The sequence below is a fragment of the Emys orbicularis genome, chromosome 5 (assembly GCF_028017835.1).
Source record: "Emys orbicularis isolate rEmyOrb1 chromosome 5, rEmyOrb1.hap1, whole genome shotgun sequence".
Lineage (NCBI taxonomy): Eukaryota > Metazoa > Chordata > Testudines > Emydidae > Emys > Emys orbicularis.
In genome coordinates this window covers 54,034,697-54,048,838 of record NC_088687.1, presented here as the reverse complement: position 1 = coordinate 54,048,838, position 14,142 = coordinate 54,034,697, and the positions used below count along the sequence as shown (strand labels likewise).

Genomic DNA, 14,142 nt, shown 5'->3' with positions numbered 1-14,142 from the left:
TTGCAAACCTGACCTTCATGGAGAAGGGCTGATCCTACTTTCCCATGTTACACTCCAGCATTGATTTTAACCCTGTCAGAGACTGGGCTTTTGTGGGGGAGGAAGTGATGGGGACATATTCTCATCTTACTCTATTTTTCTAGTCACACAGACACTGACCTAACTCAAAGTGTTTATCTTGTAAGTGAATCTAAAGTTTATCTTCAGGTATTTCACAGAGGAGCCAAAAATTATGTAGGCCAATGAGTAACCAGGTGACCTAGCTGTTGTGTGGAACAGTTAAAGAGGTTCTAGTGAGGGAACATTGGGCCCAATCCTGTTAAGCACATGGTTGCAGGATTAGGTCCAAAGTTTAAGCCCCAGTAAAGATTAAGAGTGGTGGTGTTATTACTTATTTAATTATGATTGTTCCCATTATGTTTCAGGCACTTTCCAACACTGAAGAAAGACAAGCCAAGGAGCTCATATTGCAGAGTTTTTGTCTTAAGGGAAGCCAGGCCAAGTCAAGCCCAGCTGTGCTTAGGGTGACCAGACAGCAAGTGTGAAAAATCGGGACGGGGTGGGGGGTAATAGGTGCCTATATAAGAAAAAGCTCCAAATATCGGGACTGTCCCTCTAAAATTGGGACATTTGGTCACCGTAGCTGTGCTCATCCCTCCTCCACCTCTGAATTCATTCCTTTGTAACGTCACACACACACACACTCTCTCTCTCTCTCTCTCCCCCCCCCCCCCCCCCCTTCTTGGGCACAAACTAAGTGTTGAGGAATGGGGAAGTAAATGGCAGAATGATCAGTGGTGGAGTTGAAAAGGAGCTTGGATACTATAGCAAGGCCCATAGAGTTAGGTAGGAAGGATGGGGTAGAGGACAGGGTACTGGGACTTGGGAGACCTGAGTTCAATTCCTAGCTCAGTCACAAACTTGCTATATGACCTTGGGCAAGTCGCTTCAGTGACAGTGTGCCTCAATTTCCCATCTGAAAATTAGAACAATACTTCTCCTACCTCCCAGGATAAAATGCCTGAGTGATTATGAGATGCTCAGACACTGACATGATGAGAGTCATATAAACAGATAGATGGAAGTGAGCAACAAATCCTCCATCTCTTTTGAACCAAGGAGAACATAGAAAAAGGAGGGAGATTCCTGAAGCTTTTATAACCAAAAGCAGAATTTTTTTTTTTAAAAAAACCTATCTTTTCTGAGATGAAGCTCAGTTCCTAATAGCTGAGCAGGTTTCAAAGGGAGATATTGGATTTTTTTCTCTAGTGGTTATATGATCTCATTTTGTAACCTTTGTAAAAATGCCGAAGTTGATAATGGGGATCTTCCCTGTTCAGGGTGGCAAATGGCTTATAAGAAATGTTTGTGCTTTTTTCAGACACTTACTATGATCCTTGGTATATTTTCTACTTTAATATTCCTCATCTACTCAGACTCTCTCTCTTTCTAATCTGTCTATCTATCATCTATATCTGCTGTATCTGCCTAGGTATTTATACTCTGCTCCTGACAATTGTATCTGATTACAGGGGTACTGGAACAATTTGTATAGTGGGGATGCTGAGAGCCATTGAACCAAACTGTAAATCCTGTATATAATGGAAACACTTCAAGTCAGGGTGCTGCACACACACCCGCACCTCTAGTTCCAGCACCTATATCTGACTGCTTTCAAAGTATTATCACATCCATAGTATAATATCCATCATGTGGTTCTATTTCCGCATCTTCCTGTCTAAAAAATGCTTGTTGCCTTATTATGTCAGTGCTGTACTTGATACGTAGCATATACCCATTCCATTTATTTCAAACTCCTTTTTGTTTGGTCTTTTCCCAGGTGGTCATTCCTTGGCCTGGGTCTGCTGCTCTTGCTAGCTCAAAGCATTCCCAAACTACAGCCTTCAAAGTGGATTCTCTCACTCCTCCTCCTAATGTCCCCCACCACAGCGTTCAGGAGCCGGAAGGAGCTGGTGTGGTGTTTCCAGTGGGGCTCTTCTGCCTAGCTTTTAGACTGTAAGCTCCTTAGGGCAGGAGCCATGCTTCTTTTATGTTCTGCACAGCTCAGGCTATACTGTCAGTATTCAGCACATGATAACAGCCAGCAGGGATGCTGTGCAACACTATTGTGGCATGCTTCTTCTAGGCACTGCTTTCACCGGCACAAAAATCCCCATGACAGTGTGGATTTAGAGAGCCTGGGTTGGCTCTAGGCATGTGTAGACAATGCCCACCCTAGAAGGACTTAAACTAGGTGTAGTTTTCATGATGGAGAGGGTGCGTGCATATTGTGCAGGGAGCCAGAGGCCAGCCCTAGAAGAGCCTTGAATGCTTGTCCCAGATCTTTCTCAGCCCTAGTCTAAATTACGAACTACTCAGCGATGCTGTTATATTTGAACTCCTGGTGTAGACAGCCCTCTGTCAATCAGAGGTTTTCTCCCGTGGACATAGCTCTCAGGGAGGTGGAGTACCTGCACTCACGGGAGAAGCTCTCCAGTCGGAGTAGATAGTGTCTTCACTAAGTGCTACAGCGGCACAGCTGCGCTGCTGCAGCTGTAAGTGTGGACAAGCCCTCAGTGAGTGCAAGCTGGTATTGCCTGTAGGCCAGATGTCCTTCTGACCTCAGCCCTAGAAATCCTATTTCCTCACCTATAAATCACTGCTAGCAGGGGACACTGGCAGTGAGGGAAAATTGCCAGATATGAAAAGATGGAATAAACCCATTAGTCATTGAATAAAACTCAGCAGCACCCTCATTTGGAGAGGATGGGGGTGGGAGAGAGAGCACTGTTTGGTTTTCTTATATACCTATTGTTATGTCTTGGTTAATTTTGTAGCAGAAAGACTATTGTCTTTTGTTTTTCTCCTCTCCCTCTGAAAATTCTCCTCGAGTTTTGCTCCTTCTTCCCCTGCTTCCTTTCCAACCACAGACATACATTATGCGTTGTTTGGTGTTTGGAAATTTGACAGCCTGGGTATGTCTCCGCTTCCTGAGCTCATTAGTAAATAGCAGCATGCTCTGTAAAAGAAGTGTCAGGAGTCCCCTCAGTATCGCATTGAATTTGGAGTCTGAGCCGGTGCACTGCAGTTCTGCCTGCAGCTCTCACCAGGGGGAAGAGTTGTTTGTTTCTTTGTTTGGGAAAGCAGGGTGGGGCGAGGGATTTGGGGTGTGAGGTTTCCATCTATTACTGTCTTCTTTAAGGGCTCCTTTAAACATCCATGCTGTCGAGAGGGCTAAATAACACCCAGGGGTATTGGGATAGATAATTCAGACATGAATCACAATGTCCCACAAATGACCCATTGTATTTTAAAGTCTTTACCTTAAGAGGTACACACCCTGGCGTGCCATAAAACTGTCTCTCTCTCTGTGTGTGTCATGCACCCCCCCCCCACACACACACACACACCTCAAATTATTTTCATTGGGGAAAGCCAGGGCCCTGATTTGAAACAAAGATTTAGAAAGCTCCCTCCTCCTCCTCCTTGTTCCGAATAGCTAAGCCTCGGTGTCTAGTTCAGGGCACCCTGATTTGAAATCTCAGCGTGTTGCCTCCACCATCACCAAATAACATGCCCTTTGAGCTGTAGGTAAAGTGAATAATAGGTAGCCAGTTTGCTGGTTAGATGTCAATGGGAGAGCTGGGGGGAAACCAACAGATACATGGCAACGGTGTTGCGAGCTCATTTTGTGTAAAGAGGGCCTCAAATCACCAGGGAATTCCTGGATTGTCTCAGGCTGTCGTGTGTGATGTCCATCATGCTGTACGAACACCATCTGTTCAGTATTATACTCTCAGTTGCCAGGCTACCTGCCCTACGCTGTAACACTTGACTGCCTAGCTCTACGTTAGCAGCATTATCCCAGACGTACTGAGGGGGAGGTGCGGGGGGGGGGGAGGAGGAGGAACAGTAGTCATGATTAAGCCATCTGCAACTGTGGGGGTGGGGGGAAGAGAGGGAGAGACAGGGCAGCAATCACCAAGCTGGGCCGAATGGTGGAGGATCGGGCGAATATCACCATCTGCTGGTGCAGAGACAGAACAGCAGCACTGGCCATTTTTAGAAACAGGCGTCCCCATCCCCTGGGACCCGCCTGTAGTAACAGGACACATACAGATTAATAAATTGGGCTGCATTGTACCCCCATGGAGAGGGTCCTGTGTGGCATTTAAGCCCCTGACTCATGGTGTCAGTGGGGGTTTGGGCGGTGCACTGGGCCTTGTTAGAGGCATACAGCCGCTAAAGATTTCATAAAACAGACGTGAGTTTTGAGGGACGCAGTGTTTGTGAAACACGCCTCTCACCCTTTGTGGGTTTCTTTGCATTAGCTATGATCTACATGGCCAACTTGTGTCAGTATAACTGCGTCGCTCAGGGGTGTGGAATATCCGGACCCCTGAACAACATAGTTCTACTGACCGAACTCCTGGTGCAGTCAGAGCTATGTTGATTGGAGGGCTTCTCTCATCCACACAGCTACTGCCTCTCAGGGAGGAGGAGTACCTACCCCAATGGGAGAAGCTCTCCAGTCAGCATAGGTAGTATCTTCACTCAGGGCTACAGCGGTGCAGCTCCACCGATGCGGCTGTGCCGCTGCAGCACTGTAAGTGTAGACAAGCCCTTAGGCACTGACCTGGAAGGCACCCAACAAAACCTTCTAGTCAAAAAGATCACCCTGGGAAAACAGGATAGATGCTGCTCACAGAGCTGATCCCTTCCACAGCTCTGGCAAACACTGTGTGCAGTGCCATAGGAAATGGGGGAGGGGGGCAGGATGATGGGTTAAGAGTGAATAGGTGCCAGAATGACCTTGAAATCCAGCCTGCCTCTCCCTTTTTAGTCCCTACCCCAACACAACTGTACGACACATTGGATTGGAGACATAGGGGGGCTCTGGGGTCATTTTAGGCAGAAGTACCCATGTCACAATGGTTTCCTGCTTCCTCAGCCCCAAGCTCTCACAATGTGACTGGGGTATGAACCTTAAATGATTCTATTTTGTGGCTAAATCTTGAACCCTGCTGTAGTCTACAGGAATCGGTGTTGTCAATTCTCAAGATTTAATGCGTCTCACAGTAGTTAGGGATTTTCTTAAAGCTCCAGCTCCTGGAGTCAAATGATGATGTGAGAATCTCCGTTTCCTTTTTGTTGTTGTTTGTTTGTTTGTTTTAAAACAGTTTCTCATCCTCATGATTGCAGAGAAAAAGTTTGAAAACATGACTCCTAAAGGCTCAGAAACCTTAAGGAAAATAAAAAGAACCCAACTGTTATTGTTCTCATGATTTTAAAGAAAATCTCTTTATTTTTCGGGTCCCAAATCATGTATTTTGAATGCTTGCAGTTGGCAATACTGATGAGCTCAGAGCTGGAGTTTGGAAGTCCTATTAAACCCAGCACTGCTGCTGATTCACCAGGTGATGGGCAAATCACTTCTCTGCTTCACTTTCCCAATCTGTAAAATGGAAATAGTAAATTCTTCCATCTGTAGCAAGGCAGCTGTAAGGATCTTGATAATTAACTTCTGTGCAGTGCTTTCAACATAAGTTTATGTGGGTGCTAAGTATAGTTCAGTCTAATACCTATTCCATTTGGAATGTGCTATATGAAATTGGTTGGTTGGGTGGGGGTTTTTCAGAGGTCTCTTTACTTTTCTAAGGTCTGTTAGGTTCACAAGCGAGTCCACCACTTACTGTTCCTGGTCCATACTTTCCCCTTGTATGTGGAGTACATTGAGTAGTGAAGCTGTATCTCTTTCTTTGTACAGGAACAGCATCCGGTGGGACTTTCTCGGACCACAGGCCCTATGCAGCCTTCTGTCCCACCAGGCTCCAGCAACGTGGTCACGGGTGCAAACCCAGGAGGTCCCAGTTTCCTGGGAAATCAGCCGCAAGCAGCCATCATGAAGCAGATGCTGATTGAGCAAAGGGCCCAGCTCCATGTGATGGAGCAACAGAAGCAACAGTTTCTAAGGGAGCAAAGGCAGCAGCAGCAGATCCTGGCAGAGCAGGTACTGTAGCTCTTCTTCTGTATTTCAGACAGTACAATACCCACACACATGAGAACAGGGGCAATGGAAGCCTCATAGCAGAGCCTCTCCTCATCTGTATTCATATTCTCAAACTGTGATTGATGTAGTAAACGCATGGTTAAACTAATTTCCTGTCCCCTGGCTTATACTTTGGCCTTGACTTTGATTTCATACCAATGTAAATCTAGAGCTACACTTCTGAAGTCAGTGGAGTTGTGCTGGTGTAAAACTGGTACGAGTGAGAACAGAATTAGTGTACACTGAATTGTCAGCCTGGAGTGAACTGAAAAGTACATTTGAAAAGCACAAACGCTGCTTCTGATCTCAAGCCAGTTTCACATCAGTATATTCCCACTGATTCCTAGAGCTGCTCCCCATTTACACTGCTATGCAGGAGATCAGAATCAGGACCTCAGTTTATAAGGGAGGCACCACCTGACTCCATCTTTTCTGTAGTAGCATGGCAAATGGTGGCTCTGTATTCCATTATCAGAGGCTGAAATTGAATTCAGTGTTAGGGCCTGATTCTCACTTGCCTTGCCTTTTGTGTCATCTTTGTGCCTGTGGAAAATGGGTGTTAAGCTGCCCAATCAGAATGGTAGTGTTTTACACCCACTTTCACAGGTGTTCAGTCAGTGGAGACTCAGACCCTAAAAGTATTGGGAAACAGCAGCTGTACGATCAACTGTATCACACATAACTTAGATTAGGTCCTCTTAGATTCCTGGCTTTTTCTGGTGCACTGGAAATTGTATCAAACAATTTTTCTCTTTGTGTTTTGCTAATACATTTTTCAAAGTTGTGCTGTGATTCCTACACATTCTTTATTCAGCAGTGGGCTCTCCTTAAGGCTCTTTTTGTGAGCTGGGGGCGTCTATATATTGTGAATGGAAGTTTATAACGAACATTTGTAGGACAAGGAATCAAGGTACAGTAGGTCGGTTTTCATTCCCTCTCTTGCCATATCTCTGCACATATGTAAGCCATCGCTTTTTAAGAGGGCGCTGAGTCTGTGTACAGTACATTGATGAAGCAACCAGATAACCTCAGGGTCTTATGAGAGCTGCTTTGCAGAGCACCCACTAATCTTTTGAAGGCACTATATAAACCCAGACATCAGTTGGCTTCCACTTATATTCACCATCAACATTTGAGTGTGCTTTAAATAAATGAAGAATATTCATATACTGCAGCCACCAGAGACAGCTCAACACAGCTGTGTAACAAATCAGGACACAGAGGCATTTCACAATCACTCGCTATCTCAGACCAATTCACTTGTCCTGAATGAGTTATCAGCACATCTGTGGTGCTACTGTACGTGGTAATAAAACAAGCAAATGGAAACAACAAAACAAAACCAAAAAATGGGTAGGATGGGGGGAAAGCAGGAGGGGAATTGGGCCCCAGCAGCTCTTTTTGTTTTGGATAGAGATGGGCCTGGGCCACAAAGTTCAGATCTGGAACCAGCAGTCCTCAGAGTTGGGGCTGTTATGAATCCAGAGTGTGTGTTCTCCTCATTCTAAAGATCAAGGCCAACCACTAAGTCTGGATCCAAAAGGGAACATTGCCAGAGCTCAAGGGATTTGGGATCCAGAGTTTCATTTCGGACCCACCTCTCATGCTGATGGACAAAGACGTTTCTAAAAATATTCCCTCCCATCTCCTCTCTTCCCTTCCACTCCCTCTAGGTTGGAGACAATTATACTGCTACTTAGGAAGTGCTTATGAGTAGGGATAGGTAATGTGAGTCTAAGTGCTGGTTCCTTTTTGAACCAAAAAGAAGCCCTTGTGCTGAGTGCTCCAAGTACTCTCAGTAGGACTCTTCACATAGGGAGCTGGACACTTGGCCTGCCTGCTGACACACAGCACTTGTCTCCCCAGAACAGCCTGCTAGCAATTGCTGCAACTGAGCTGCTGTTTGTCATTGCAGCCAGGCTCAGAATGGTCAGATTCAGTCATTCATTCATTAATCAACTTTTTCTCCTCTGCCGTCTTTCCTTCTCTCATTCATTTCCAGCAGTTGCAGCAGCAGTCACATTTGCCTCGGCAACATCTCCAGCAGCAGCGGAACTCGTATCCAGTGCAACAAGTCAGTCAGTTCCAAGGTAAAAGTTATAAATGCTTTTCACACCCTCCAAGTCAGAGCTGTCCTTTGGAGTGGGCATCTGGGAGTTCATTTCATTTGTGTATGTTGGAGGCTAGGGAGGGTATCGAGGGAAAAGATCCATCTCTCTCTCTCTGCCTCCTGCATGCTAACATGTACACTTATATAACACACTTTCACAGAAGGGCGTTGTACAATTTTACATGGAGAGTTGTATTTCTGAGTGGCTTTTAGCGCTCTCCAGTAAAATCTGCCCCTTAAAAATTCTCCCAGTCAGTTTTTTCTTTCTTCTCTGTTCTGCCTCTTTGACTCTTGGATTTTGTGAGTTTATCTTTTCTCCCCACTCCCCATTACAATTTATTTCAACCAGTGCCTCTCCCTCCCTCTTGGTTCTTCTCTTCTTCCTCCCCACCTTTGTTTCAGTCCATCTCCTTCCCTTTTTGGAAAGGGATTTTTGATGATTATCCTTCAGAAGAGGTCATCTTAATTTGGACAAGGAATGGATTTAGTCATGCCAGAAATGTCAGCTATAGAAAAAAGTTAAGAATCTTAGATACTAATAGAGATAGCTTACAAGTCTGAAACTTCAAGGACATTTGTATGTTGTGGAAAAACCTAGGGAAAATATCCTGTTTTAGGCACAACTAATTTTGAGCTTTTAAAATATGAAGATCCAGTTTAATGGCTTCCTCAATGATGCAATCTAAATATATAAAGGACTAAAGCACGATTGTTGCAGTATCTGTTTGTGATAGTGCAGAGTAATAGTAACGGACTATTTGTAAGTGAGGAATGCATACACAGACTATGTGTAAGTGAGGAATGCATACTAAATGGTTGATAAATGCAAAGTAATGCATATTGGAAAACATAATCCCAATTATACATACAAAATGATGAGGTCTTAATTAACTGTTACCACTCAAGAAAGAGATCTTGGAATTATTGTGGATGGTACTCTGAAAACATCCACTCAAAGTGCAGCGACAGTCAAAAAAGCTAACAGAATGCTAGGAACCCATTAGGAAACAGATAGCTAATAAAACAGCAAATATTATAATGCCACTATATAAATCCATGGTAAACCCACACCTTGAATACTGCATGTAATTCTGGTCAACCCAGCTCAAAAAAGATGTATTACAAATGGAGAAGGTACAGCGACGGGCAACAAAAATGATTAGGGGTATGGAACAGCTTCCATTTGAGGAGAGATTAAAAAGACTGACTGTTCAGCTTGGAAAACAGACAGCTAAGGGGGGGATACAATAGAGGTCTATAAAATCATGAACCATGTGGAGAAAGTGAATAAGGAAGTGTTATTTACCACTTTACATAACACAAGAACCAGGGGTCACCCAATGAAATTCATAGGCAGCAGGTTTAAAACAAACAAAAGGAAGTACTTTTTCACACAACGCACAGTCAACCTGTGGATCTCATTGCCAGGGGATATTGTGAAGGCCAAAAAGATAACTGGATTCAAAAAAGAATTAGATAAGTTCATGGAGGACAGGTCCATCAATGGCTATTAGCCACGATGGTCAGGGGTGCAACCTCAAGCTCTGGGCGTCCCTAAGCCTCTGACTGCCAGATGCTGGGACTGGACAACAGGGGATGGGTCACTTGATGATTGCCCTGTTCTGTTCGTTCCCTTTGAAGTACCTGGCATTGGCCACTCTTGGAAGATGGGATACTGGTCTGACCCAGTATGGCTGTTCTTGTGTTCTTATGTACATTGATACCAGCATATAGCCATGTGAACAAAGAACCACATCCTCTCTGCCTGTAAACTGGCACAGCTCCACTGACCTGAGCAGAGCTGAGAATCCTGCCCAAAATGTTTCTTTATTAATCTTCTGAAATATTGCACCAGCTCCACTGTTTAGAAGAAAATAGAGAGAAGAATTAGTCTAAATTGACCAGTTAAGGGATTTGTTTTCATAAATAAACTAATTTAAATAAAAATATTTAGCCAAATTCTACCCTCCGGTTATACACACATAACCCAAAGGACTTTACTGGGGTTGCATGGATGTAGCTGACAGCAGAACTTCACCAGTATATTAAAATTCCTATCTCTCTAAACTACCACATTATCTGAGCTCCTGTGTCTTATGCAGGTAAAACTGTGGTTCTCAAATTGTAGTCTGGCTCAGACTGCGATTGGCTGGTGCTGACTCTTCTGTTTGTTTCCAGCTGCTAACATGCATTAAAAGACAGCTAAGAATGCATGATATACTTTCCTAATACTATTTTTCTACTTAAGCACTTGCAGACGTCACTATAAAAATGTTATGGGCTTGCCAATGGGTGGGGAGACAGTTGCCCAGTCATAAATGGGAGAGATGGTGGTCCACACCATAAACAACTGCGACTCACTAATATATAACATTGAGAAAATTGTTTTGTCAGTAACATAGGCTAAGTAAAAGCTATTGGATTATCTGGTTTTATAGGTGTTTTGTTCACTCTCCAAAACACTTCACTTACCTGTATTTTGCATGTCACTCCATACCCAATCCCACGTGCCAGGCAAAGGAGATGGGGCCATCCATTGAGCCATGTGTGCAGTAATATGGATGTGGTTTCTCTAGCACAGTTTTTCTATATACTCACAAAGAAGAACCATCCATCTTATGTAACAGGACCTAGGGTTCTGTGTCCTTCAGATTGACACTCATCTGTGCAGTATGCCATGGTGGTGAGGACTGATTTAGGGACACCATGTCTTGCTTTTGTTGTTTAGTTTGTCTCTTACAAGAGATTTTTTTTTATTTAAACTTAATAATGTTTGATCTGGGAATAATTGTCTGCCTCATTCTGTGATCCTGTTTGAGCTTCACCTGCAGAGTATTTTATTGTTTTAGTTCAGTATGGTATTGACCCAAAACCACAATGAACCTGTGGCATAATCTGAATTTCTGTAATTGTTTTTAAATAAAGATAGTAAATACAGAGGCATATTGGCTTCCCAGAAATCGATAATCCCACATCAGGAAGACACAAGCGTGGTGCAGTTATCTGCCATGGTGTGGAATTTAACAAGGTTAGGATTTTCTGGCTTCCCGTCATTGGTCCAAGGTGGAGTAAAATGTGCTTATAATATTGATTCACTAATACACTCTCTCTGCTCTACATGTCCAGAAAAAACAATTTTTCTTCTTTCCATAGACTTAATCAGTAACAATGATATAGAAAATCCATTCATTTATGCCTCCTGAGCTATTAAAAAATTGATTGGCCTTCTGAGTCTGACATTTCCATTTTCATGGCTCAGTTTTGAAAGACAATGGAGATATTTAGAAGAGAGTCTGGTTGACTGAAGTTTGGTTATTTACTTTGAAATTCAGTCAGACAAAGTAGATTTCTAACCATCACATGCACTATGATGAGCCTGATCCTGCTTCCATTGAAGTTCAATAGGAGTTTTGTCTTTTACTTTGTTAGAAGCAGCATTGGGCCCCATGTCTGAAAAGAATAACATATGTGCAGCTGCATACAGTGCTAGAAAAATGAAGACCTTTATGTGTGTAACTTTAAAAAAGGTCCCTGGTTCCTGTTTTCCCCAGTGAGGAGATGATTTAGTGTTATATATTGGTATGTAATTTACAATTTTTCTAGACTTACGGTAAAAATTTCAAAAGCACCTATCTTATTTTTAAAACGGGACTTAGCATCTAAGTGACATAGGAGCCTTTTGAACATTTTATCATCAGTCACTGCCTAATAGAAGGGCAACCCTGCCTCAGTACTGCTGCTCCAATGGCTCTGCAGTGTACCTGCTGCTTTGAAGCCTCACCGTTTTACTGGAGGAGCTTGTATAGTACATTATCAAGAAGGCTCTGATGGTTTAGGCTGGATCATGCACAGAATCAGATTGCCTTGATACTTTAAAGATAAACGGAGAACCAAAAGCCCCTGGATCTCTGGGGGGACATATCCAAAAATTGCCATAAATGAGAATTGCTTACCGGGTAAGTCATTGGCTTTTAACCTCTCCAGCCCTATTTTAGGTCTTCAGGGAAATTAGTCTAATGGCCTGTATTGATAGTATTCTCTGCTGAACAGTCTTCCACTTCGCAGATTGAATACCTAACATGATCAGCAATTCCTGTTTAGGGTAGCACTGGAGCTGTACCGCCTCTCACCTTCAAGGAAAGGAGACTTTGTGGGTCGGCGTTCAGGTCACAGCTAGAACGTTGTGGGGAAGCACGTTCTGTCTGACATGTGAATACCAGGAGGACTAGATTTTTCCTCCCTGGGATGCATAACCTTCTCCTCTCTCCTTTAACTGTCACATGAAAGAATAATTTATTCACCCAAAAAGCAAAGCAATCTGAAAGGCTCCTACAAAATTTTTGGTATGCAAAGATGTATGATTTAATACTTAGTTTTCCCCCTCCTTGCTGTAGGTTCTCCCCAGGATATAGCAGCAGTGAGAAACCAAGCAGCGCTTCAGAGCATGAGGACCTCCCGAATGATGGCCCAGAATGCAAGCATGATGGCAATGGGGCCCTCCCAGAACCCTGGCACAATGTCGACAGCAGCTGGTCAGTCCGAGATGGGAATGACTCCTTACAGCAATACATCTACCAGCCAACCAGGAATGTATAATATGAGCACAGGAATGAGCCAAATGTTGCAGCACCCAAACCAAAGTGGCATGACCCTGGCACATAGTGCAGGCCAAGGACCAAGGCAGCCCGCGTCCGCACAAGGGGTTGGAATTGTCAGCAGTTTTGGTCAAAGTATCCTGGTGAACTCTATTCCCCAGCAACATCAGCAGATGAAAGGACCTGTGGGCCAAGTCCTGCCCAGGCCACAAGCCCCTAGACTTCAAAACATGATGGCAACTGTCCCTCAAGGAGCACAGAACTGGCAGCAGCGAGGCTTACAAGGTATCCCTGGAAGGACTAGCAGTGAAATTGGGTCATTCAACAACGGCACAGTGTATCCAGTGCAGTCTGGGCAACCAAGGCTGCCCAAGCAACATTTTCCACAGGGAATTAACCAGTCAGTTGTGGACACTAGTGGAACAGTCAGAGCCCTAAATCCAGCAATGGGAAGACAAATGCTGCAACAGCTCCCTGCACAACAAGGAACCAGCCAAGCAAGGACAATGGTTATGCCTGCAATAAGTCAGGGGGTTCCCACTATGCCTGGTTTCAATCAGCCCCCTACACAACAGATGCCAGGTGGGAATTTTGCTCAGAGCAACCAAGGTCAGACCTATGAGAGGAATCCCACTCAGGACATGTCTTACAATTACAGTAATGAAGGAGCTGGAGGTTCCTTTTCAAGTATAGCAGAGGGTGCGGACCTTGTGGACTCCATCATTAAAGGTGGACCAGGTGATGAGTGGATGCAAGAACTTGACGAGTTGTTTGGAAACCCATAGTGAATGGGCTTGTATAGTTTAAAACTCTGATAGTTACGTTAAAAAAAGAAAACAGGATGTACCCCCATCCTTGTTTTTTGCTTTTTAAAATCTGTGCAAACCGAGCTGACTTGCAGCCAACTGTGGAAGAGTCAGGTGGTGGTTAAAACATCGACGTGTCGATTTCACAAAACTTCCACATAGCAATCTCCACTGCACAGCAGTACTTGCTCTGTCTGTCTGTGAGAGAGAGGGGAGGGCTGGAAAAGCAGCTGCTCTCTGTCCATGGGACGAGCTGGCGCGTTCTGTGCGGTGAGGCACTGTTGCGCAGCGATGCAGTGTTCCCAGTCTCTCCCGCTCTATTTTACTGTAACCGCCGCAGCTTTCAGGACGTGTGAAGAGCTAGATCCCTCGGCCGGGAACAAAACCTAAGGGAGTTGCCAGGTGATTGCACAGCCATGTCCACAGGTCAGAAAAGTGCTGAACTCTGGGTGTAAGCAGATTCCAGATTTCAAAGTTTACCGCTCTCTTTGATTTGATACAGAACAAGGCCTATGGAGCCTACTCTAGGCTATTGTGCAAGAATGTCCAGCACATGTGATTAGCCTAAACAATCATAGAGGG

General features: G+C 44.3%; 1 protein-coding gene across 1 annotated transcript in view; it reads left to right on the top strand.

The window, feature by feature from the left end:
- Nucleotides 1-13,539, top strand: part of MAML3 (mastermind like transcriptional coactivator 3) — a 352,301-nt gene extending 338,762 nt beyond the window's left edge. Inside the window, exons 3-5 of the mRNA XM_065405194.1 lie at nucleotides 5,768-6,010; nucleotides 8,052-8,139; nucleotides 12,554-13,539. Of these exons, the coding sequence (XP_065261266.1) occupies nucleotides 5,768-6,010; nucleotides 8,052-8,139; nucleotides 12,554-13,539 (1,317 nt within the window). The remainder of the gene's footprint in view (nucleotides 1-5,767; nucleotides 6,011-8,051; nucleotides 8,140-12,553) is intronic.
- The last annotated feature ends 603 nt before the right edge of the window (nucleotides 13,540-14,142 follow it).